The sequence below is a fragment of the Coffea eugenioides genome, chromosome 8, assembly GCF_003713205.1.
Source record: "Coffea eugenioides isolate CCC68of chromosome 8, Ceug_1.0, whole genome shotgun sequence".
Classification (NCBI taxonomy): Eukaryota; Viridiplantae; Streptophyta; class Magnoliopsida; order Gentianales; family Rubiaceae; genus Coffea; species Coffea eugenioides.
Genome location: NC_040042.1, coordinates 2612634 through 2638706, shown reverse-complemented (window position 1 = coordinate 2638706; position 26073 = coordinate 2612634). Strand labels below are relative to the sequence as shown.

Sequence of the window (26073 nt, the reverse complement as noted above, 5' to 3'; positions counted from 1 at the left end):
TTTTTACATACATATTTTTTTTTACATGGCTTTTGTTGTGCTCTTTTTTCTGTCTTTTCAACCATATATCTCTACATTGCTCAATCAAAATCAAATTATAATATGTACAATCTTGATTCTTGACTAAAACCCTTAATTGCTGTTAAAGGATTTATGATTCAAATTTGGCTGCTAAGTTTTAGTTGACATGTTAAACGATAAGCCTGCATGTAAATATATATTGCGCACCGTCCTAAACTTCTACAAGTAGTACATGCTAATAATAATGAGTGCTGACCAAGCATTGGGTAGAGCTTTAGGCAATTTTTTCTTTGTATTATTTGTCTGGTTTTGTAGTCAGCCTTGGACTACTTTGGATAAACTGGTTTTTTTTTTCCGGATAAATATAAAGGAATTATGACTCAATGCACGTTGAAGCTTAGAATAACACGTAATTGTCGTCCGAAGGTCTAGTACATGTCTCGAAACCTAACTTTACAGGTAAGAACATTGATCAAGTGTCCGTTCATGAGATTTTGATTCGACTTTCAACTCTTCTCCTTTTTCTCCTTCTCCATTGCAATCCAAAGGTCTAGTACATAGCTTGAGACCTAACTTAACTGGTAAGATTATTATTGGTCAATTATACATTCATGAGGTTTTAATTTGACTTTCAACGCTTCTCCTTTTTATTCTTCTCCATTGAAAAATTTGGAGTCTTCCTTTCGACAAGGTAAAATGGAAAGTGAATATGTATATGTTATCTCACACGTCCTCCCGACAAGGATTATTGCGTTCATGTGACAACGCTAGTGAATCCAAAAGAGGGAACCTTCCACCCTTTGAATCCTGTCTTCCGGCTATTCTCAACTGTATCTTATGACCTGACCATAGTCTGTGCCTCATCTAGGGTCAAAAGAACGGATGAACACGAACATTCATGTAATTTTCAATGGTTTTGCAGGAAAACAAGTTGTACATCAGCTTGAAGATGTGCTATTTCATGGCTAAAAGGCTCGAATTTTTGAGAATTGTTTCTTTTAGTGTAGATGGCATTCAGGGTTTTGTTCTTTTTTTAATTTTTGATGGACGAAATGTCCGTTCAAGATGTAATTGATACTAACGCATGAATTGCACGACAGCATTCAGGTGAACAAAGAGAAAGTATAAGTTATTCAAAATTGTCAAAAGAACGGATGAACACGTACGTTCATGTAATTGTCAATGATTTTGCAAGAAAACAAGTTCTACATCAGCTTGAAGAAAGTGATATTTCATGGCTAAAAGGCTCGTATTTTTTGAGATTTGTTTCTTTTAGTATCGATGGCATTCAGGGTTTTGTTCTTTTTTTCATTTTTAAGGGATGAAATGTCCATTCAAGATACTTCAATTTACCATTTTGGTTACTTTTTTTTTTTTTTGGAGGTAGATTCGTCATCTACCCTCCCACGAGTTTTCTTGTACACATTCCAGATGATTTAAAGAAAAATTTGCAGGCATGAATCTATTCATCTTATGACTCTTATTTTGGCAGCTCATTTACTTTTAGGAAAATTATATATTTAATTTATCGAAATAAATTACAAAAATTCCTTTCTTCCTTGATGTCGAAGGACACCGACTTGTGTAAGTGTTTGTCCTGTTGCCTTTCACTCAAAGAAGGATAGCATAGTTTAGCCCATATGAAAAGGATGCAAGCAGATTAGCTGAAACGTGGTAATCCCCATGCTCGCATGTTAGATTTAACAACATTAAAAATTACTTGTGTAGATTGGCTTCTAACCAGTTAACCTAACTTGAATAATCTAATGTTTGCTTATATTTCGTGTCAACTACCACAATTTAATTATTTAATTAGTAGTAATCCTGATGCTGCTTGACGTGTAACCTTTTTTTTGGCATTTATGTTTCTTGTACAACAGATTAATATCATATGATGGATACTAAGATTTTGAATATATTTTATTGTATATATCAGGAACAAATAAAGGTCCCGTTTGGATTGCTATTTCTTTAGGGTTTTTATCGAAACGTATAGTATAGCGATTTGACATATGCGAGAGATAAAAGAGTAATTGATAAATGTATTTATAAAAAGAGTAAATCTTTGAGCTGCTCGTGCAAAATGAGTAACCATTTTCATTATACAAAGATGAGTACTACTATATACAGATGTATGTGAAAATGTTGACCGGTTCCCTCTGCTCTCCATTTTTTAAGAGAGCAGGTGGTGGCTTGGTCCACTAATTGCTATTTTTCCTTCAATCTTTTGAGTTCTTGTCTAGATTGCCAATTTCTACATTTAAATGAAATTTTTTATCACTGACAAATTTGACTTCAGGCAGATTGGATTATTGAACTTGGCTGATCCGGGCAAATGGCCAGCGCAACATAATCAATAATCAGTAGTATATCATTAGGAATCAATTTTAGCAAGTATCAAGATTGCTGCATCATCATGCATATTTCTGTGGACATATTGGTTTGAGCAAGACAAATGTGCGAATTGCTAGATGAGGAATGCTCTGCCTGTTTGCTTAGACAATATGGTAATTGAATTTTTCCCCTTTTAACTCTCCCATCACTCTCTGTATCGTTCCCACCTCTAACTATTCGGTTTATAATTCGAACCCTGAATCTTACTGCGAGTAAAAACTGTGTGCGCCTTAGTAATGGACAAATATCTCAATGAAAACATAAAAATGATTAACAAAATTCATACCCCCTATACTTAAAACTCATAAGATGAATATCGTACAACAATTTTTAATAGCTTCATTCATGATATGTAAAATTTGTCGCTTCAATTTTAGTCTAGTAGTGATACAAATATCATTACAATTTCAAGAATTAGAGGTTTTGGATGCAGTTCTCACAATATAATATGAGTTTCGTCTGGTTCTGTGTTAGCATTTACACTAATCGTTTGTGATTTAGTTGTTATCTCCTAATATTGATCCTACAACTAGAGATTAATTTCAATCTTATAAAGAAGTGCATAAAATGTGAAATCTCTTTAAAACTCTCTATATCTATATGGACTTAAAATAGCTTTATCAACATAAGTTGTTGACGGGTCACAAGAGGGGCCAGTTATGTGTTCCAAGAGCTTGTTTTTTTCTCGCGTAGTTAACTTAATCAAGTCAAAAACCAAGCTACATCATGGCTTCATTTTCAGCTTAGCAATTGAGTATCACCTATCATATTCTAGTGTCTTTTCCCTAAAAATTGTTGGTGCTCCCTTATCTCTTCCAATAGTGTCTCATGCTGCTTTATTCTCTGCCCTGAAAAGTTACTAAAAAAAAAAAAAATCTAAAATACTATCATATGATTTTTTAAAAAAAATGTGAGCAGGAGGTCTCGAATTTGAAATCTCTTGCTTATGCTTTTTCCCTCGTATGCATATGATTTCTCGTATATAAACTCGGAAATTTTATGGTCGGGTAATTTTACGATAACAAGTGAATTATAAAACGCTAATTAGAGTTTGATAACAAGTCCAACTGTCCTGTGGAATTTGTCCCATCTTAGTTCTTAATCTTATCTTATCTGATAAAATGGACCATGTAATGATTTTCTTTCTATTATTATACACAGATGGTATGGTGCTAGTATATCTTTCCCTTTCGTCACAAAGTTTTCTTCAAAGATCAGAAATGGAGCTCACCTAATATTGTGCCGTATTCTGGAATCTCAAGTCTGAACACCGTGCATCAACCAGAAGAAAGATGTCTTCTTCCCAATCCTTTCTTCCATTGTTCTGGGCCCGACGGAGCAACCGAAATGTATTAAGATCACAGTAGTATTTAACGGAATTATTGTCATGTGGTGTCCATTATGGAAGGCAAGCCAATAATGTGCTAATTAAATTTGGACCATCCCATTTTTATGAAGTGAGAGATTTAGACGAAAGCAGGAAATTATGACAAGGATTCAGTCACTGATTGGGAATCTTGGTTAATAACAAGAAGTTATATCTTGTTATTCAGTAAAATAATCAAGGATTTTTTTTTGTTTGTTTGTTTACTATTGGATCTCCATTGAACACTTGTATGTAGCATAGGTAATTTATTATTTGGATGCATGCGATTATACTTAAACTTAAAGTAAATATTATATACACTGACAGTAAATATATTATCACTGATAAACTCATAATATATGTGCAAAACTTAAATTTCAAATTCAAATTTTATATAACTATCATTCATCCCACGTGTTGAGAAGATTAATCCTTATACTTATGGCTCCTTTTGAATTTAAGCACTTTCTCGATTTACATCTCAGACTTTTTTTAAAAGAGTATCCTATCCACTAAGCACTCATCAGACAAACCCAATAGTCAGTCGATCAGATTGTGCCATTGTGTTTAGATTGCCTCTTTCCAAAGAAAAATTGCTACGCATTTTCGGAGAACACATTTTTCAATCACTTTTAAACTTTACATATATTAAATTGTTACAGTAATTTTCTACGAAAAGTCTAGAAAAATGCAATCCAAACAAAGATATTTTAGTATATCATGTCACGACACAATTTTTTTAATTGGATTTAGCATTGCAAATGAGTGAAGATATTTTAGTAGTAAAAAGCCAAAATAGAGTCAAAGGTCCTCATAAACCAAACAACAGTCTAAATTATGGTACATACGCGTACTTATTGCAAAATTGACACTGTAAAAGATATTTCGCAGGTAAATTGCGTACCATGTAGCGGTCGTGTTTTTCTTCAGTGCAGCTAATTCCCTTATTGAATCTTTATACACTAAAAAAAAGAAATGTTTCTTGTCATTTATGTTTTGAAAGCAACTTGCCATCACCCCAAAACAGGAAAATCCTCATTGCCCCAACTAAATGATGGGATTACATCATCCCAAAACCTCTAAAGACATCCGTAAGTAACTATTAACTAATAATAAACAATATATTCTCCTTATTTAGACATTGGAAACCAAACATCATAAATTTTGAAAAAGAAAACACCTCAGGCTATATTTGAATTGTAGAACCGGCACATCAAACCAGAGTAGTAGTGCGCCGCGGCTCCACGCAGCGATCCTAGGCGAGTCACTGAGATTCAAGTTTAGGGTAAGATTCAAATTTAAGCCCATAAAAAATCTTTAAGAGCTTACTTACCGCTAGACTACTTTCGTGAGGGCATCACATTTTTATTTCGTATATATCGAAGCGCTACATTATATATTTTTGTATGAAAACTCTAAAAAATAATAATCTAAACGGGACCTTTTCTACCGAAGGTTCAAGAAAAGAAAAAGAAAAAAAAATCCCAACAAATCCCAAAAAAGACAACAAAATCAGAAACCAATGGCATATCAGAAGTTTACCCAAAAAAGGAGGAGAATTATGTACGGGAAAGCGAGAGAGGAGGGACACGAAAGTGAGGAAAGTCACTGGACACAGTGGATCTAAAACGGAGTCTGTCCACGTCCAGCACAGCACTGTGTTGAGTCCTGAGTGAGTTGGACTCTTTTATGACTCTTTTCTCTGCTGCCTTCCTTTTTTGTTCTCTTCTTTCTCTCCTTCTTCTTCAGTCTTCTTCAGTCTGCTCTGCTTTCTTCGCTGCGTCTTCTTCATCATTCTCCTTACACACACTCACGCACTAGAGCCTCCTTGCTCTACTCCTCTTTTTTTCATCACTCTCCATTCTCTCCGTTTGAATTCCTTTCAATCTAATCCAAAACCATAAAGTAATGTAAAGGAAAAAGGGGAAAAGCTTCCGTCCAGTCACCATCACTATCCAATACGTCACTCAGTCGCGCTCCTTTTTTTTTTTTTGGTTTTTTGAAAAAAAAATATAAGAAACGCCGAGAAATTCATTGATGAAGGAAGAGAGGTGTAAATATACAAGTATACGCAAAGAGAGGAAGACGAAAGAGTCAATTTTATTGAACGCTCCAGAATTCTCCGTTCTCTCCTGGTAAGTGAAAATTCACTAACTTTGTGGTTAGTATGGGAATTTAGTTCATGTTTAGGTGAAATTTAGTTTGAAAATGAGGAATTTGATGTTGTATATACGTACATGCGTATAAATATGCATACCTGTATTTGATTTTTTTTGGATATAATGTTTATTTGTTGAGTAAATTTTGTGTTTTTTGATCTGCATTACTTGAAGAAATGATTTACCGGCGTGATCGCCAATGCGGAATCGATTCTTCATTTACATGTTAGTGAAGTTCTCTCGGGTTTTGTCTTGTGTGCTTCTTTTATTGGTTGTTTCTGATGTTTGTGTTTTTGTACCCTGCCTTTCGCCGCTTCTCAAATTCAATTCTTATGAGTCTTGATTTTTAGCGTTTTCGTTGTCTAATTAGGAATCGATGAATAAGTATTTTTTTCCTTCTATTTTTTTTGGTTAGAATTTTCTGGACTACCAGGGAAGTAAGGAAAAAAAGAGAAAATTTGTGGTTCTTCTATCAATTATCTTAGTAACATGTAGAAAACAAATTGTAGATAAAAGATACAGATATCCAATTATATATGTTTATTCACTCAAATGCATACTTTTGCTCTGTCGGCATGAGTTTGGCTCCAAGATTGTCCCTTCACCCCTGCCACGTTTTCTCTTTTTTTTTTTTGGGGGGGGGGGGGGGTGGTTGGGGTTGGGGGAATGGGGGACGGTCCCAACTTTTCATTAACTACTCTTTCTTATGTCTTTTCTTTTTTTTGGGTTAACAATGCAAATGTAGCATCGGGATTACAGCTTATTTGAATAGCTTCCAACATGGCCAAACTTTGTGTATCTTCTATGTTTAGGAATTTTCTATATGATTGATCTCTTTTTGTAAAAATAATACTCAAGAAAAGGTTCTAATTTGCAGGATATGTTGAATGTAATTGGCTTCCCGGACTGGGACTTCGTGGAACAGTCTTGATGATGAATGGTCTATCTCTGATACATAAGGGGCTATATGACCGCTGAAGATAATCTAAAGCAATATTTTGGTTTTGCTTAGATTTTACAGATTTTACCAAGCTGAACAGTAGACTGGGATTTGAGCATTTTCATTCATGTATTGGAAGTGATACATTTTGCTTTCTTAGTCAGCTGTGATGTGTCCTGTGCACACTCAATCTTTGCTTTCCTGGTGTGTTTTGTCTGGACATCTTCTGATTAGTGTGCTATCTTTCTGTTTGGGGCAATATATAACTCAGCCAGCTGACTTAGGAAAGACGTTGGATCCTCAGTCTTGGCCAGTTTTAGGTAATAGGTCCAAAAAGAATTATGCGTTTGGCCTTCTACAACCGAGATACACGTCCCTGAAAAATGATTTTTTATCTTGTGAGGACCTAGAGGGTGTTGGATCATTTGATACCACTTGCTTGTTGAATTCAAACCTTTTTGTGAATTCTGATATTCATGTTTTCGGCACTGGAAACTTGGAGATACTTCCTAGCGTTTCAATTGCTTGCCCTGTTGAAGGCTGCATTATACATTTCAATTTATCTGGCAATATTAAAGTGGGAAATAATGCGGCCATAATTGCTGGTTCTGTTGTCTTTGCTGCTGGCAATCTGACTCTGGGGGCTGAATCTTCTATAAATACGACAGCGTTGGCTGGGTCACCGCCTTCTCAGACCAGTGGGACACCAGTTGGCAATGACGGAGCCGGTGGAGGCCATGGTGGCCGCGGCGCATCCTGTCTGAAATCTAATGAGACAAGTTTTTGGGGTGGTGATGTTTACTGTTGGTCTAGTCTGTCCAAACCATGGTGTTATGGGAGTAAAGGCGGCAGCATGTCTGACCAACATAAGTTTGGAGGAAAGGGTGGAGGACGAATTTTACTTCATGTTAAGGATGTTTTGTCTATAAATGGATCTGTAACTGCAGAAGGTGGGGATGGAGGACTAGAGGGGGGAGGAGGATCTGGTGGTAGCATATTTATTCGTGCAAAGAAGCTGTGAGTCACTTTCTGATTTGACTACTTCAATGTCGCTGTTTCTTTTTCGTTCTTCTTTTTAGTTTTTCCAGAATGCTGGTAAATCAATTGTTGCTGTCAAGCTGTCTGCTAACAAAAGAATATAAGGACTTCCCAGCATGAAAGTAAAGGCAGGCCTATGGGTGTAACAAACACCATATCATATCCACTACTTTTTGTGCAAATGAAATAGCTCAATGAATTCAATTTGAGCATTATGTTATAATCCTGAATGACAAAAACTGTTCAATCTGTGATTTCCATGCAAGGCTCCCCCCCTCCCCCCCCCACAACAAACACCAAAAAAAAGATTTTTTTTTCCTTTCGTCTTCTTCTTCTTCTTCTCTGGATTCAGAAGGTGATTGATGTAAATGAAGTTAAGGTAAAAGATCTTGTTTTCTATGTTGCTTAGAACTATTGGTCTAGTAGTTTGAATCTCATGGAAGTCATATGCTATGGTTCCAGAGTGACATTTGTGGCAACTCTGTTCACAAGTAATTTTTAAAGAAACTAGATCACCTTTTACACAGTCTGCTTCTTTGTCATGTACTTTGTCTTCTTTCCTAAATATGTTAGTTGTTTTATGGGTGCTGATTAGGTTTCTTATGCATCAAAGGAAAGCATATCACATACAGGACAAATTATCGTCCTTAAGAACCAACACTTAATGTGGCATTTATGAACCAGTAGTACTTGTGAACTGGTTTATTTTTAGGAGATGGTAAAGTTGTCATGTGAAAAAGCAAGAACAAATATAACTGCTTAATGGCAAAAGTAGCAGTCAGAAGAAAAGTTGTGTCATATCAATTAGGATAATGAATACAAGAGGCAGAAGGTAGGAGCTCCAGTAGGAAGATATCAGACAATAACATACTGTAAGACTTCTGGACAAGGTGGACTGTATATACAACAAAATGTGGCAAAAGAGTATTTTTTCAACAGTAATCTTCTAATTTTCTTCTTGTCCCTACTCTGTCTAATTTCAGTAAATTTTACTCGAAAATGTGACTACAGTTGAATGCAAACATTAAAATGAAAACTACAACAACCTCCATGAACAGACCTTTTGTCAGTTAATTATAGTGTTATAACTACATAGATATATACAATAGTTCCGCAAGCAGCAATCAGATGAATTTTTTGTTTCCAATTTCATGCCTCTCGTAACTGTTGCATGAGTTTTTGTATGCAGGAAGGGATTTGGTATCATCAGTGCAGCTGGTGGTAGAGGATGGGGTGGTGGGGGAGGAGGAAGGATTTCTCTGAATTGTTACAGCAAACAAGAAGATGTAAAAGTCACCGTGCATGGTATGTATTGGTTTCAGCTGAATCTAGTTCTTTCTAGTAAAATCGTTGGTTCCTTCTTCTATTGGACTCTCACTTCAATCAACAGTGACGCTTTTTGGAATAGTGGGTTTGATATATATATATATATATATGTATGTATATCTGTTTGATAGGAACTTAAAGACTTTCTATTTTGTTGCGTATCGATCGGATGATTAAATAGGACCATTTAGCTTTATTGGTTTGATATTCTTGGTATCTGCTTCTAGTGAATCATACTAATAAGCTTCTCGGTGATACTTCTGTAAAAGCTGATATGCCATGACACACACAGACAGCGATGGATAACACAAGCCAGCACACCTGTAGAAATCCACGTACATACAGACCAACACCAACGTATAAATCTTCTCTCAAAGATATGCCCATGTAAATTGAAAGCTTCATGCTTTAAAAAAAGGCTGGGTTCTAGCACAAAGGTTAAGAACGAACAGGATTAGAATTGGCCATTAACCAGGAGCACTTTATTTTTTTATTTCTAAATAGGAAATCCTATAAATGTATCCTCCCAGTACTTTGATTTAGTCAAGTATATCTTTTTTCCTTCTCAAGGAAATTCGAGCTTTTGACACGTACATGTTGAAATGATTTTCTACGATTTTGCATTCATCGTCCACTGTTGCAAATAATTAATTAAGATCACTGGTAGAATTGCCCATAAAAATTTCTGATTATTCAATTCCCATGATAAAGTGGTTAGTTTTAAATGGAAGTTATGGAAGTTAATTTTAAAGTGCTGAACCTTGGGTAGATATAGAATTGCTGTTAAGTTGTTGTTGAGGGTAACTGGCTGCTTGGATTAATTAAGGGCGACAACTGAAGGTGACTTCTAGTAATTATGAATCGTCTTGCCAGACTAATACATCTTTTTGTGATTTTTGTCAGTTTGTAATACGGAATATAAAGCAATACTAAGAAATTGTAGACTAATTGGATTCTGCTACTGAACCCCAACAATTATGATTAAGATGAAATGACCCATCAGACCAGAAGATGAAATGTTTGTCTGACACAATTATGAGGAATGCTTTATGTCTTGCCATCACATTGAAACAAATAGAACTCCAATGGAAATTCCTTGTTAAATCCTTTGGAAATTCCAATAGCTATCATTGCTTCTCCCGGTATGTCTGTAAAAGAAAATATGTATTGCTTTGTGGATTCCCTTTTCCTCCAGTGTTTTATCTCTGCATTCAGAATTAGCTTAAGTTACATGATCTGGGTTCGCTGGCAGGTGGTTTCAGTAGTGGATGCCAACTGAATGCTGGAGCAGCGGGTACTTATTTTGATGCATCTGTACTGAGTCTGCGAGTTAGTAATGACAATATTACTACCGAAACAGAGACTCCTTTGTTGGATTTCTCTACTAGTCCTCTCTGGACAAATGTTTATGTGGAAAACAATGCCAAAGTTTTGGTGCCTTTGCTCTGGACAAGAGTTCAGGTGTTTCTTTAAATCATATTCCTTTACAATAAAATAAATGAATGTCTCCATATATCTTCCAGTCATAATTTCATTCCTTCGTGTCCGCTACATGACTGTGATATAGATCTTTTTGTGTGAGGGACATTTATGCAAATCTCTCTCTCTCTCTCTCTCTCTCACACACACACACACACACACACACTCACCCTGATCTGAATTATTGCTCATAAAAAATGTCTTACCTTTTTATACGTTGGATCAGAAAGTTTTAACACTTTTATATCTATTGCCATCATTCTTCTTTTGGAACTTGATGTTGGAATTTAATGAGACCTGGAATGAAGTCTGTACTGGTGGGAATTTCTGCTACACCAAGGAACTTGAAATTAAAGAGGACTGAATTGAGACCATTTTTTAAAAGACTCCTTGTTGATGGGTTGATATTTTTGTGGTAATTTTCACATCTTAACCAGGGTCATTGTCTTTTGGTCAGCTCTTCTCTTTTGGATTATTTCTTTGCTCTTGAGCTTCTTAGTGAGTTTCTATAGTAGTCTTATACAGGATGTCGGCTGGGATTAATTGGTTTACTAATTATTCATTAGTTGACATGCTTTCACCACTGGATATGTTAATGAAGGCAACATGTTTAGTTTACCTGTTTTGTGAACTTACAGAATGCAATATCAATGTTCACCTAGTGATATTTGATGTACAATGTACACCAGAATTTGTTGCAAAAGAGTTAACAAATATCAAGATTTTACTATGGGGGAGGGAAAAATCATTCCTACTATTTTCTTGCATGGTCAAAAAATAGCGATCCAAATCTACATAGTTCTAGACTTTTGGGCTCTGAAATGACTTAGAAACTAGCAAGGATGCTGACCTGTGGGGATAGACTGTCTACATCTGAAATACTCTTAATTATGTTAAGTGTTTAACAGACTCATGGATTAACTTTTTGACATCTGCTCATCTTTTGTTTTAACATCTGCTCTTTATGAAGGTTAGAGGCCAAATTAGCCTACTTTATGGAAGCAGCATCAGTTTTGGGTTGTCTGATTATCCAGTCTCTGAATTTGAGCTTGTAGCCGAGGAACTACTGATGAGTTTTTCTGTGATAAAGGTAAAAAAGTTCACTTGTGTCAGTTGCTGCACTTAATATACACAAGCTGGTATTGTTAGTTTATTGTGACGCTAAACATAGCTAAGAGTGTTGCTTCATTTCTGAACTTGATCGAAGATAACGGTTTATGTAAAAAGAAAGAGAGAAATATATGCCATGCTTGGGCCTCTGAGGTGCATACTTATTTTATGCTTGCTGAGTTAGGAGATAGCCAATGTTTGTGCAAGCATGTTAAGATAGACTTACATATTCAGAATTATGAACTCAAAAGAGCATTAGAGGATTAGTCTTACTTTTATGTCTTTTATTGGAACTACAGATTTTTCACTTAGTAAGTTGCTAGGAATTTCTTTTATAAGTGCTGAATAATCTTCACCTTTGCAAATCACTTTATTACTGGATTTGACCTAATTATGTATTGAAATGACTGCAAATGTTGAGAACGTATTATAAGAAAAAGAAAAAAGTCTGCATGTCTACAAGAATTTCTGGACCTTGAGCACCAGAGCTTGCAGCAATTGCCAATTGATGGTAATGTTGTAAAGAATTTTCTCTTCTAGCATGACATATGTCACTGTAGACATCTAAAAGGATGGATTCATTCCACCCTGCAGCGTTGATTTTAACTTGGAGAATCCCTGGACTATTTATAAACAGTGCATAATTTAGTTCACAACTAGGAAGGCACTGGATGTTGCCTGTTTCTTGAAACTGACTCCTGGTATTGTAAGATATGATTTTGTAGAGTTTGGAAGCTGATTATCTTCAGGGGTTTGGACCAAGCACATCTAAGTTTCCATGTCAGATCTGCAGCATGACCTTGTATGCTCACTTATAATGGTTGACCTTTAGAAGAAAATCTACCGGAACTGAAATTCTGTAATATTTGGTCTATATGTGCACTAGGTGGAGGTCCAATCCTATGGATAGTATCCAAATTTTGATAAAATTTTGTTCTGTGCAAATATATCATTATTTCATCTCTCTCAACTTCGATGCTTTTTTGTTGCCCTGTGAGAGTAAAAGACATATGAAGTTGTAAAATACTTATGTGAGGTGCTGTTCTTTTGGCCTTGAGACAGAATGATGCTAGTAAAATCCATGTACTGTTCGTAATATGTTCATTGATATGGTAATCTATTGCAGGTGTATGGTGCACTCAGAGTTGCTGTTAAAATGTTGCTCATGTTGAACTCCAAAATTGAAGTTGACGGTTGTGGAAATACAGTTGTTACCACTTCTGTCCTTGAGGTCCGGAATCTTGCAGTTCTGAAGGTAGCTTATCCAAGTGTGCTGCACATAGACATCAGGGAAATATAGTTTCCGCTTATATTCAGAGGCACTGATCTCCTTTGTTTCAGGGCAACTCTATCATCAGTTCAAATGCAAATTTGGCTCTCTATGGGCAGGGACTTCTTGAATTGACTGGTGATGGGGATGCAATCAAAGGCCAACGAGTTTCCTTGTCCCTATTTTATAACATTACGGTAAGAACCTAGACCAAAATTTGCTGATTTACTTCAAATATCTGAATGTTGGATGTGTAGCAAAAGTCTTTACTGAGTTTTAGGGTGAGTATCTGTTTTGCCAGTAAAGCTTGAGTTGTCCAGAGGTTCACTTGAATGTGAATGTATTGAAAATGCAAACAAATCTTAATATGTTGTGGCCACAGAGAAAACTGTGGTGGCAAAGCTCTACTTCAGCTGTAATTTTGCTCATAGTTCCTAATGCACGGTTTGCTTGGCTACCATTTGGATATAGAATCAGAATAGGCTGCTGTTAGTGAGATTTAACAAGATGTGTCGCATGAAGGGGGAATTCGATAGTGACAGCAAATTATTCGAAATGTTTAATTCTTAAGAATAAGGGACACTAGATTAACTAACACTATCTTATTGTTGTTGATTGGCCGCAGGGAAAGGGATTTTGGCTGCTCCTGCCGCCAATCAATACATCAGCCAGTCATTTTACAATATAATTCTCACCTTCTTTAAAGAATTATAATTTTGATACAGTCTTATATTGTCTTACCTTCTCAATAATTGCTTAGAATACTTCTAGGAAGGGTGTTTATATGTGAGTAACAAATTCTGATTCTTTGCTAATGAGAGGTGGTGCTCTCACTTGTTGTGAAAAGGACCAAGTCCTTGGTGTTTTGTCGTCATTCTCCAATTTTGTTTTCTGCTAATTAAATTGGTTCAGTTACGTTCATTCTCCTTTCATGCCAAATAGTTTGAATGTTAAAATTATGTAACCAAGTTTAAATTCATTTTTGTTTTCACTATTGTGAGCTGTTTCTTGGATACACAACTGTTGATTCTGTATGTTTACCCAACAAGATGACGTATTTCTTTCAGGTTGGCCCAGGATCTTTGCTTCAAGCTCCACTGGACAATGGTAGCAGTAGAAGCATGTAAGTAAACACTCGGTGTTCATTTTTGAAGCTCAAAGGTGTTTCAGTGATTTCAATTTCTTGCTGGTTTACAAGTTTGATATAAGCTATCTAACCCTTCAAATAGGGTAACAAAATCTCTTTGTGAGAGCTCTGACTGCCCACTGGATTTGATTACCCCTCCAGATGATTGTCATGTTAATTATACATTGAGCTTCTCACTGCAAGTAAGTGTTCTTTCTTTGGTGTTATTTTTCCTCTTCCTTTCGCAATATGCTAAGCAAGTTGAGTTTTTTTTTTCTTTTTCAATATATAGAGTCGAAGGTTGTATGTCTTTGTAGCTTATTCACATCTGGTTAGTCTATGCTGGGGTATCGGAACAATGTCAGTATAAAATGAAGGTATACCCTTTTGTAGTGCGACAAGTTATCCTGTGGGTGGGGAAATTTGGATCCAAAGCTAGACTTATGAAGTTGACCAGAAACATGAACAGATTTGGCCTTAATTTTACCTCTTGACAACAATTCTATTATTCATATCTAGTATGGGTTATGTGTTGTCTTCTCCCTCTAAATTAACTTGAAGATGAATCGGTACTTACGTGTAGCTTCTTAGTACGTGGTTCATTTACGAAGACGCTTCACAAGATTGATATTGTGGTTCATAGTTTGTCAGTCGTAAGCGTGTAAAGAATAAAACAGGAGAGAAGAGAGAAAACAATTTTAGGGTTTACCTTTTGTCCAAGAGAAGAGAGAAAACAATTTTAAGGTTTACCTTTTATCCTGTGGGAGAGTTTAAGGAGGAATCAGTTGTGATTCCCTTTGCATAAACTTGTCTCTCTGATAATCTATGTAGTCCATTCATCTCCTTAACCATAATTAAATTATCCACAAGTTTCTCTATTTGTGGTTTTCTTTACGTTGCTGATGTAAATCCTCTTTTCTTGGGCTGAAAAATATTTTCACACAATTCCTTGCTGTTTTTTAGACTAATTCTCTCTTGTGTGCACTTCTGGTAGATTTGTCGTGTTGAAGACATTCTTGTGAGTGGTGTAATTATGGGGAGCATTATTCACATCCACAGGGCAAGAACTGTCATTGTGGACAGTATTGGCATGATAACTGCATCAGAGTTTGGTAATATTGTTTGTGCATAATCTCTGTTCTGTTTACAATGCTTTCACATTTGCTTTGTTTGGTTTCTTTGGACATCATTAATCAAATCAGAATCCATGCTTTAACAAAAGGATTATGCGTAGAAGATTCTTATCTGATTTTGAGCTATACAGGTTGCAGTAGTGGTGTTGGTCAGGGAAACTACTCACATGGGGCTGGTGGTGGTGCTGGACATGGAGGAAGAGGGGGCTCTGGATTTTATAACGGGATCCTCAGTAAAGGTGGCCAGAGATATGGTAGAGCAGATCTTCCTTGTGAATTAGGAAGTGGTTCTGAGGTTCCAAACCTGTCATGTGGAAATATCTCTGGAGGGGGGATGATTGGTAACCAGTTTGAGTAAATTATTGTTCTTATTTTATTTTGCTTATTTGAAAATTGTTGTTTTTTCTTTGAAGGTGCTGTTAGTTGCTTTTTTAAGTTTAAAGCATCTAAAATATAATCATTCATCTAGGAAGGACATGACTGCATAACATTTCTTATCTTGATATTGAAATTGGGAAAGGAATCTACTTGAGAGAAAGAAGCTATTTGAAGCATATGGTGATTTTATAGGCTTGACAGATTGAAGGAAAGTTGGATAATCTGCTGCTAAGGGTCCAGCTTTAACTTGAAAGAGTGCATAACTTTATTTCACTTCCAAAACAAAAGAAAAAGGTTCTGCATTTCTACTTGGCAGAAATGTCTAAAGTACTGATTATGTAATATCGATATAGAATTCCCTGAACACAAATTAGTAGCCTAGAAAATAGTGATCTACCCAAGTTTTTCTGATCCTTGTTATTTTTAACAAGTTACCTTACCAGTTCTTGGTGTTCAATCTTTTGTCTTTGCTAGTAATGGGATCTAACCAGTGGCCACTCCTAAGGCTTGATATTCGTGGATCTGTGAGGTCCGATGGTGAATGCTGTCGTAAAGCAGCAACAAACAGTAATGGCAGTTTGATTGGAGGACTTGGTGGAGGTTCTGGTGGGACAATTCTTCTGTTTTTGCAATCACTTGCCCTTTATTTGAACTCCTCTTTATCTGTTGTTGGAGGCCATGGTGGACCTCTCGGCGGTGGCGGTGGTGGAGGTGGAAGAATCCATTTTCACTGGTCAAATATAGATGTAGGCAATGAATACATCCCACTAGCAACTGTAAATGGTACTATCAGCAACAGGTATGTTTAATATCTGATCTATAACTTTTTATGGATCATGCTCATTTTTTTTAAGATATAGTCAGTTTCTATTTCATGTTTGTCCCAAATTAAAGTAGCAGGACAATCCACATGTATTTTTTTCCTGCCATGCAACCAAAGATTCAGAAGTGCAAGCTGAGGAGGCCTTGGTCTAGTGGCTAAGGTTGAGGCTCCAGGAATTTAGAGGCTGTGGGTTCAACCCCCCCCCCCCCCCCCGCCCCGCCCTTAAGGGAAAAAAAAGATCCATAAGCACAGTTAAGTGTAAATCCAGATGTTTTGAATTTGAAAATTATAAAACATGCTATTGTGGCTATAACTGTCATGAAAATGGTACTAGTCTGCATATTTATTGTCTGCAACCTCCGTATTGTTTTATATTCATGTTTTTTAAATTCTTACTTGTGTTCTTTTCTCCAGTGACAGCATGCATACATGTCAAGACCCTTGAATTCCCTTTGCATTTTAATTTTTGTTTCCATTTTCCTGGGTCTCTTTTTTCAAGCTCTTTCTTCATTCCCTCAACTAATTTCTTCTTTTCATAGGTTAAAGTCAATTCTCACTCTTACTAATCCAATCTTTCTTGTCTACTTGTCCATCCCATTTTACAAGTTATCTGCAATTATTTTTGCTACATAGGATATTCATGATGAAAGTCCACAAAGAGTTCCCATTAGTTTTCTTCTCAAATATTGTGACAATAATAAATTTCATTTATTTGGTTCCGTTGAAAAGTGTGGCACTTATTTAGGACAGCCATGATGCATGTTGTTTCGTATTAAAACATAAGATGAAAATGGTGCATGTTGTTTCATGATCCTTGGGATTAGTTAAAGTTGTCATATGCCGTATTGTCACCTTGTTGAACTCCTACAAATCCTAAATATCAAGAGAAAGATGATTTTCAACTGTTTTTTTGTTTTGCCACAAAGGCTCAACACAATGCAATGGGTCTGTGGAAGATCATACTTCTTGTTGAGATTTGTGACAATGACATGAGGGTGTATAGCAATAAATTCATGGCAGGATGTTTTAAACTCAATCCTTCCTGTTTCAGTTGTAGACCATCTAACATTGATAGTGTTAAAAATCTCCAGTTATTACTGGTCCTATGGCTGGATACATGAGATGCATGAACATTTTTCTGAAATTCTTCATTACAGTGGTATATGACTAAAAGATGATTATTTATAGTCTTGTAGAAGAAAAGAGTTTCTAATCTCTAGACTCACATTACTTGCCGTCCAAATTTTAACAGTGGAGGAGCTGGCAATGGAGGTGGTCTTCGTGGAGAGGAGGGCACTGTTACTGGGAAAAAGTGCCCTACAGGTCTGTATGGTACATTTTGTACGGTATGTCTGTATTTCTTTGTCTTCCCACTGCTTTGTTTAGCTGCAGTTTTCTTGACTATCTTGCACTTGAATGGATGACATGCATAATTCTTTCTAAATTACTACTTGGAACTTTTCTTAGTTAATGTAGATGGAGAAAATAGACTGAACGGGCAGTGAGAGGCAAGAGAGGCTTAATGTTCCTAACTCCTGCCCCCCAACCTTTATTTCGAGTAAATTTTCTGGTTTTTGGTTCAGCAATGTTTGTTATCTAAATTTCACACTCCATAGTTCACAGTGGACCCATCTTAGAAAAAATCTATGTTTTTCTAAATATATAGATTGTCTTTTTTGGACCCTCTTTCTCTATGCACATTGCCCATTCTAATAAAAAAATCCCACCATTTTTCTATTTCTTTTCTTTCATTTTTTTTTTGTTTTTTTTGGGGGGGGGGGGGGGGGTTTAGGGGTAGGTTGTGGTGTTTATGCCACAATTAGAGATCAACAGTAATTCTTGTTGTCCTACATCTGATAATAGGGAGTTATTGCGTGATTTATGAGACAAAGCTGGTTAGTAACTGGATTTAATCACATGAACTAGTAGCTAACTATCCTGCTTTTGATTCAGCTTGCCCCTTGGACTGAGAAGTAGTACCTTAGCAGTCAGTTGTTTCACCAGGACCAATTAAATTACTGACTGAGTTTTGGCTTCTGTTTTAGTCTATATTTTTCCTTATCCACTAAAGAGATCAATAAATTCTGTGCCAAAGAATTGGTCATCTTTGGGGCATAACTATTACTTATAAATGTTGGAGCTATCTTTACTGAAAGTTCATTCAACTTTTAAGGCAGTACAATATCTTCTACTTTTTGTTCAAGACAGCTATATGAAGAGAATAAGAGTGGGCATCATAGTTAAAGAACTTACAATTTGAAAAATAGAAATTCCCTTTACCTTTTATGGATGTTTCCATGATCGAAGTCCAGGTAAAGGGAGTTGAAAATCCTTTTAAAACAATTTCTGACTAGATGACCAAAGAAAATGTCCACCCACAGTTGGAATCTTTAGATATCTTCCTTCGTACCAAAACTATTGTTGAGCATCTGGATACCCTGTCCTCTGCATGGGGTAACATATCTGTTACTTTACACCTTGAACCCGTGAGCAATCATCCTAACAGCAAAAATTTGGATGTTTTTGCAAGCTGTGAAACTTGAAGTTCATGCTGTCTATTTCTCCAGATGACAAAGCTAGAAAAGAGTTTTGGCAACGCTTTTAAATCCTAGGCAAAAAAATACAGTGTTCATTTTTCACATTATATCTGGTCAAGGGTTGAGTTCGGAGGATAGAAAGCAAAGCCCTAGATTTTGGAGATGAGTTAAAATACCAAATCCTCCTAAGCTATTAAACGAGATCTACATTTTTGAATGTCAGACTTCCTAATTTTCCTCTTTGTTTTGAGCTCTTAACTTCCAAGGGTTCATTTTAACAATTTAAGGAAAGAAATATGTTCCACCACATTTCTTGACCCATTCTTGATGGAAATCAAGGTGGTTTTTTCCTGCTGGTTTGAGTTCTTTTTTAAGACAGGAAATCTTTGACATTGTCAGTTTGGTTCCTGCCTGATGTTCTCCATTTTTGAGTGCTAGGATTAGAAAAAATGTGATTTAAGAGTACAATTTGTGGATACTAACTTCTACTGAAATGTTGCAATTTTTGCTGAATTGCTTGGCATGCCTATCATAAATGCCAAGCTAAGGGAAATATCAAGTGATTATGAACTTTTTCTTTGTTATGGGACAATGTACCTTTTCTTCCTTACTGGTTCTCTTTTACATGCATGTATATGAGTAGAATGAATTCCTGTATAAGAGTAGGTTGACTGGAATGAATCCATTGTCTCATAAATAGTTCCTCTTCAGATCTGGTATCAAGCATTTTTTTTAAAGCTTGTGATTGATCCACGTTTAACTACTTGCTGCTGAGAGTATGATAATGTAATTTTAATTTAGAGGAAATTTACTTGCATTTGGTAATGTAATGATTCTTAGGAATGCCCTGTTGGCACATACAAAGATGTTGAAGGATCTGATGAAAATCTCTGCAAACCTTGCCCCCTTGAGCGCCTTCCTAGTCGTGCATTTTTTGTCTATGTACGAGGTGATGTAATGCAATGAGCTTTAATTTTCTTAGAATTTTTTCTCAATTATTTGCTCCATCATTGGACATGTTAGATCTAACTTCATTTGGCTATGCCCAAAAAAAAAAAAAATCGTTTTGGGTATGATTTGCTACAGGGGGTGTTACCAAAACAGCTTGTCCCTACAAATGTATATCTGAAAAGTACAGAATGCCCAACTGCTATACCCCTTTTGAAGAGCTGATACATGCTTTTGGAGGTCCCTGGCCATTCTCACTCTTATCGGCGTGTCTTGTACTCCTCCTAGCTCTAGTATTGAGCACTTTGAGGATCAAATTGATTGGGTCAGGATATTCATATGTCAATGTGAATTCAATTGAGCACCAAAATCATCATCATTCTCCTTATCTTCTTTCTTTATCTGAGGTATGGCCTTCAGTAACTTTTTGGTTCTAGGATGCATTTATGTAGTATTGCAAAATTGGCAATTTTTAATTTACAGTCGTTTGTTTGCTTAACATCTAGGTCCGAGGTACCAGAGCTGAAGAAACTCAGAGCCATGTCCACAGGATGTACTTTATGGGTCCCAATACTTTCAGAGAACCTTGGCATCTTCCCTATTCGCCTCCCAATGCAATTGTTGAGATTGTGTAAGCATTCACATGTAATCTAAATTTTTTTGGACAGTAGGCAAAGGTTTAGAAGAAAAAACCTTGTTCATCTTGGAACCTTTTATGTAGGAGTTTAATTTATTAATTCTTTTGACATCTTTGATTACGAGACAATTTTGATTGCTGAACATATTTTTCTGTCATTTTAAAAGACTGTTCTTACATTTATGATTATTTAGTATCTTTTGAGTTTTACACCTGAAAGATGTTAGTCTTTCTTCTTATTCATGAATCTCTATTTCACAAAGATACATAAGTCAATCTTTTATCCGTTTCTCTGAGTCAGAAGTTTGACTTCTTCTCTAATGAATTGTACTTGGTTGAGACTCACATAGCTTCAAGCTTCAACTATCTGGTCCAATACAGCGACAATGTGAGAGATTTTTTAAACAAAATTGTATGTATGTTGCAAAATTTCCAAGGTTATATGTGCTAATGGTGATTAACGGCAGGTATGAAGATGCTTTCAACAGATTTATTGATGAGATCAACTTGGTTGCTGCATATGAATGGTGGGAAGGGTCAGTGCATAGTATATTATCAGTTCTTGCTTATCCTTGTGCCTGGTCCTGGAAACAATGGCGTCGGAGAAATAAAGTCCACCGTCTTCAGGAGTACGTTAAATCTGAGTATGATCATTCTTGTCTACGATCCTGCAGATCACGAGCATTATACAAAGGAATGAAGGTTTGACTTTGTTTTCTTTACTAATATAGTGTGACTTTTTTATGTATGAATATCAGAATAGTCTATTTCAGATCTCATTTTTTGTAGTTGAAAATAAGTTGAAGCATAGGAAGCCTGTCTAAATCACTAACTTCCCAAGTCTTTGTTAGACTAAATTATACTGTGAAGGGTCAAAAAACAAATGGAGTAACATATTTTTACCAAGACTGATGTTCTGGGCTGCTATTATGCAGGTTGGAGCAACGCCAGACCTGATGATTGCTTATATAGATTTCTTCCTTGGTGGAGATGAGAAGCGTATGGATATTGTAACGAGTATGCAGAAGAGATTTCCTATGTCTATTATCTTTGGTGGGAATGGGAGCTATATGTCACCCTATAATCTCCACAGTGACACACTATTGACAAACCTCCTTGCTCAGGTCTTTACAGAATGGCATTTGTTAGTATATGAAAAAAACTTTCATTTGCAATGCTTGTCTTAACATGTAAATCATTGTGTATTTTTTTAGCATGTTCCTACAACTGTCTGGAACCGTTTGGTTGCGGGCTTGAATGCCCAGCTGAGAACAGTAAGGCAGGGATCAATCCGTTCTACTCTGGTCCCTGTTGTTAGTTGGATCAGAAGTCATGCATATCCCCAGCTTGACTTTCATGGTGTTAAAATTGAGTTAGGATGGTTCCAAGCCACTGCTAGTGGGTACTATCAGTTGGGTATTTGGGTCATAGTTGGTGATTATTCTCTCCATGATGTCCACCAGTCTGATATTTTGGACAGTGGTGATGAGTGCTCAAGGTAATCTTCATATCTTCACCTAAGAGACAAAAATGTATGCTTCTCTCTCTCTCTCTCTCACACACACACACACATGCACAGACAGACATAGGGAGAGGCACTTAAAGTTTCTTGAGTTCTACCTCCTCTTAAGTTGAATGGTGATGCATTCTGTTTTCCTGGTTTTGATACTTTTAAGCTTTTGAGCTATTTCCGTGGACTCAAGTTAGAAAAGTTGGATGGTGATAAATGGCAGTCTGGTGATTGGGATGTACTAACCTGCTACATGAGTAGGATCCTATAAAATCTTTTTGGACTTGATGTGGAAAACTTTTTCATCCATTCTAATAAACAAACATAAATGTGTAAACTTCGCCACAGAAGATGCCAGTGGCACATATTCCCAGCTTTTAAAGATCTGTTTATTGATATTCATATTTTTGAGCTCTTTGGGAACATTATCTTTTTCTTTAGTTTATCAATTGTTAAAGGTGAAAGTGATGAATTATTTAACCGCATTTCCTTTGTCAGATGAGTAGCAAACTAATATATCAGGAAATTGAGGACTGCTGTACTTGCTCATGATAATCTTAACATTTCATCGCAAGGATCGTGATAACACTTGTCCTTTTATTGGTTAACTAAGTTATTTCAGACTTCACGCTCTTATTCTTCAATTTGTCTTTTTCTTGGACCAGAAAATTTGCCACCATAGATAAAAGCCATCGGAAAGCACAGCATGGCCATCTGAGTACAAGTCATTCATTATTGCGCAAAAGGACTACTGCTGGAAAGAATGGTGGTCTTATAAATGACATTACCTTGAAATCACTGGATTTCAAAAGGGACTATCTTTTTCCTTTTTCTCTTCTGTTGCATAACACCAGGCCTGTTGGCAGAGAGGTACTCGCAAGCTTGATTCTTGCTGGTTGAATTTTTATCTGGCATCTAAAAATTGGGTTTTTGTTCTGTTTCAGGACACGATTCAGCTGCTGATCTCTATCATGGTCTTGGCAGACCTTTTCGTTACCCTTCTTATATTGCTTCTGTTCTACTGGATGTCACTTGGGGCTTTTCTTTCTGTACTGCTTATCCTACCCCTATCATTGCTTTCTACTTTTCCAGCTGGTCTGAATGCCTTATTCAGTAAAGGTGCCAGGAGAGCTTCACTTGCTCGTGTCTACGAATTGTGGAATGCGTCCTCATTGTCAAATATTGTAAGTGATGTTTGAGGTGCAGCATGTCTAGTTCAACTACTTATGCTGTTGTAAATGATGGTCTGCTTTAAGGTTTCTGGATTGCTTACATAAGTGGTCTATGGTCATTTGGGAACCTTAGATATTTACCTTTTTGTGAATCCAAATGACATAATCTGCAGGACCCCACAAACTAGTCTTGTCCAAAGAACTTCAGAAAAGTGCTTGGTTATAAGTTCAGTTCGATCCCACATATTATTTGTCTTTTACCAGCCTAAATGGTGAAGCATGAGGGCCACCTTTTTCACCTATTGTGTACGATATATCATCATTTTAAGATGTCTGGATCTTGATATAAACAATTGGAGAAATTGATGGGGGACTTCTTGTGTTGAGTGTACTTGAACCAGGTTGTACACAAACAATTACGAGGGATTAAACTGCTTGTATATGAATTGAGGCTTAAGAATCCTAGTGAGACAATTAAAAAGGCACAAGATATATGTTGTGTTGGTTTTCTTTTTTATATATATTATATGGTTTGATCTGATCATTATATCGTTGTATGCAGGCTGTTGCATTTATCTGTAGCGTAATTCATTATGCAGTTTCGTATTTGAAGCCCCATCCAGATACTAATGCATGGAATTCCAGACGGTAAGGTGATTGAGTTCTTGAAAAACTTGGTTGATTTATCCGTCTTTGTATTCAAGAAGGATAAGAGAACTTTAAAGAAAGACTTTGGCATTTCTTTCAAGTGCAGCCTTGCAATAGCAAGTTGCAAGGAATAACCAATAAAGGAACCATATAGATGTAGAAAGTTGATATGCTAAGAAAATAAAATATGGGGAGAATGGAAACGCATGATACTGAACAAATTAAAGGCTTATGTTTCATGAGTTAGTGGGATTCTGAAATTGCAAAGCTACTGTGCATGTATATCCTTATGAGCCTTTTCCCAATAACACAAACTGTGTATTTTAGTTTTTTTTCTTCTTTTGTTTTTTTATTTCCACCACCGTTAGCTCTACTAAGCAGTTTCCAGATGACTAAGAGGTTAAGCAAAGGCTTATCCCTCGTCTTTTCTGAGGGTGCCAAATGATGGGACTAATAAATCCCTCGCTAATGACAATTGTGCTTAAAGACTTTTAATTTGGAGACTTTCGAGAATTGTCTTTACTCTTGTAACTAATTTTTGAAGGGTCTAATTAACGTTTGAATCTCATTATGTCAGGGAGGACGATGAATGGTGGCTTTTACCTACAATCTTGCTGATATTCAAGGTTGTTCAGGCTCGATTTGTAGATTGGCACATAGCAAACCTAGAAATCCAAGATTTTTCTCTCTTCAGTCCTGACCCGGATACTTTTTGGGCATATGAATCTGTGTCTTGATGCATTGTAGGAGGGCTTTTTTTTTATGAGGAAAAAGTGTGTGGCTGTTCGTTCGCAGTCTTTCTCAAGATTAGTCATGTATATATGTTTAGGTTTGTGTAAAGCTCTAATAGTTTAGGTGTGCAGGTTTTGTTTACTTGTAAGTATAATAGTTTTGGAAGAGCATTTAGATGTCCAGAGAGAGAGAGGGTTCAACATTGAGGGAGGTAATCGAATATAGATTGGATGCACATATAATATATATTTTGGTATTCTTTATCAACGGATCATACATACATGTTCATATAATTTTGAAATGGTGCAACAAATTTTTCAGTGTACTTCTGATTTTGTTTGGAGTAGACACTATTGCTTGTGCAGTTTTCTAGGGGAGACTTGAATGATGCACTTATCGCCTTTTCTAAATTCAGCTGCTTTTGAATCTTATTCATTATCGGACCTGCTCAATCAACTACATAAATTTTTTATGTTGTCCTAACTCAAAATAAATTTCGTCTGCATGCAATTCCGTTTGGATTGCATTATTTCAGGTGATTTTTTTTTTGAATATATTCGATTAAATAGGTGCTGTGAATCTTCTATAGTAAATCTTGATGCCTTTTCTGACTGAAAGTTCATTCGACATTCAAGGCAAAGCATTATTTTCTAGTTTTGTTTGAAGACAGCATAAGCAGAGAATTGGAATGTGTGCATCTTTAGTCATAGAACTTAAAACACAGGAATTCTGTTTCCCTTTATTTATTCGTCAATGAAATGAAATCAATGTCAAGGCCACCACGTTTTTAAGTTTAGACATCGATTGCTTTATTTGATGGAAGACTGAAGAGTGAACGCATACGCGCATACGCCCCACCAACTGCTTAATAATTTCCATGATTTTGTAGTGTAGCGGGTAAAGTGGCTTCGCCTTTCAAAATCACGCTGCTGTCTGTCTCCTTTCTATTCAATTCAATGTCCATCATCTCTCATGCTTTAGTTTCTCGTAATTGATTAGTACTTTTTTCTTTTTCTTTTTGACTGACTTTAATAGCTCCACTCCTCTTTGTTTTTTTTTTCTTTCGTTGGCACCACTCCAGGAAGGAGACAAAGACAACAGCAGTAAACAAAACGCACTAGTACTGTTTATTGGATTCCTCAAACACACACAGTGTTCTTTATCTCTACCGTCTTCGGAAAGAAAGCTCTCCTTACCCTTCTGTCATATAGCCGATATCTCAGAAGAAGCTTCCAAGTTTATATTTGGTTTGTAAGGAGCATTTGAAGTAGCAACTCATGCTGGGAAAATTGAAAATTTCAACTCCTTTTTTAACAAAGGAAAAAA

The 26073-nt window shown here is 36.2% G+C and overlaps 1 protein-coding gene across 1 annotated transcript; it reads left to right on the top strand.

Moving 5' to 3' along the window:
* The first annotated feature begins 5540 nt into the window (after nucleotides 1-5540).
* Nucleotides 5541-25040, top strand: LOC113781482. The gene is made up of 23 exons (XM_027327427.1): nucleotides 5541-5916; nucleotides 6818-7897; nucleotides 9108-9223; nucleotides 10497-10705; nucleotides 11694-11813; nucleotides 12960-13088; nucleotides 13175-13300; nucleotides 14171-14226; nucleotides 14333-14432; nucleotides 15224-15341; nucleotides 15494-15703; nucleotides 16215-16539; nucleotides 17816-17909; nucleotides 19941-20049; nucleotides 20187-20455; nucleotides 20555-20679; nucleotides 21153-21387; nucleotides 21621-21809; nucleotides 21900-22183; nucleotides 22861-23065; nucleotides 23140-23379; nucleotides 23930-24015; nucleotides 24593-25040. Exons 2-23 carry the CDS (start codon nucleotides 7050-7052, stop codon nucleotides 24750-24752), a joined length of 4353 nt encoding a protein of 1450 aa, XP_027183228.1. The 5' UTR covers nucleotides 5541-5916; nucleotides 6818-7049; the 3' UTR covers nucleotides 24753-25040.
* The last annotated feature ends 1033 nt before the right edge of the window (nucleotides 25041-26073 follow it).

Excerpts from the sequence above, each read along its gene's own strand:
- LOC113781482 (XM_027327427.1), top strand. The coding sequence starts at position 7,050 with ATGTGTCCTGTGCACACTCAATCTTTGCTTTCCTGGTGTGTTTTGTCT. Across the intron at positions 13,301-14,170 it reads CCCTATTTTATAACATTACG|GTTGGCCCAGGATCTTTGCT; the intron begins GTAAGAACCTAG and ends TATTTCTTTCAG. Across the intron at positions 16,540-17,815 it reads AATGGTACTATCAGCAACAG|TGGAGGAGCTGGCAATGGAG; the intron begins GTATGTTTAATA and ends AAATTTTAACAG.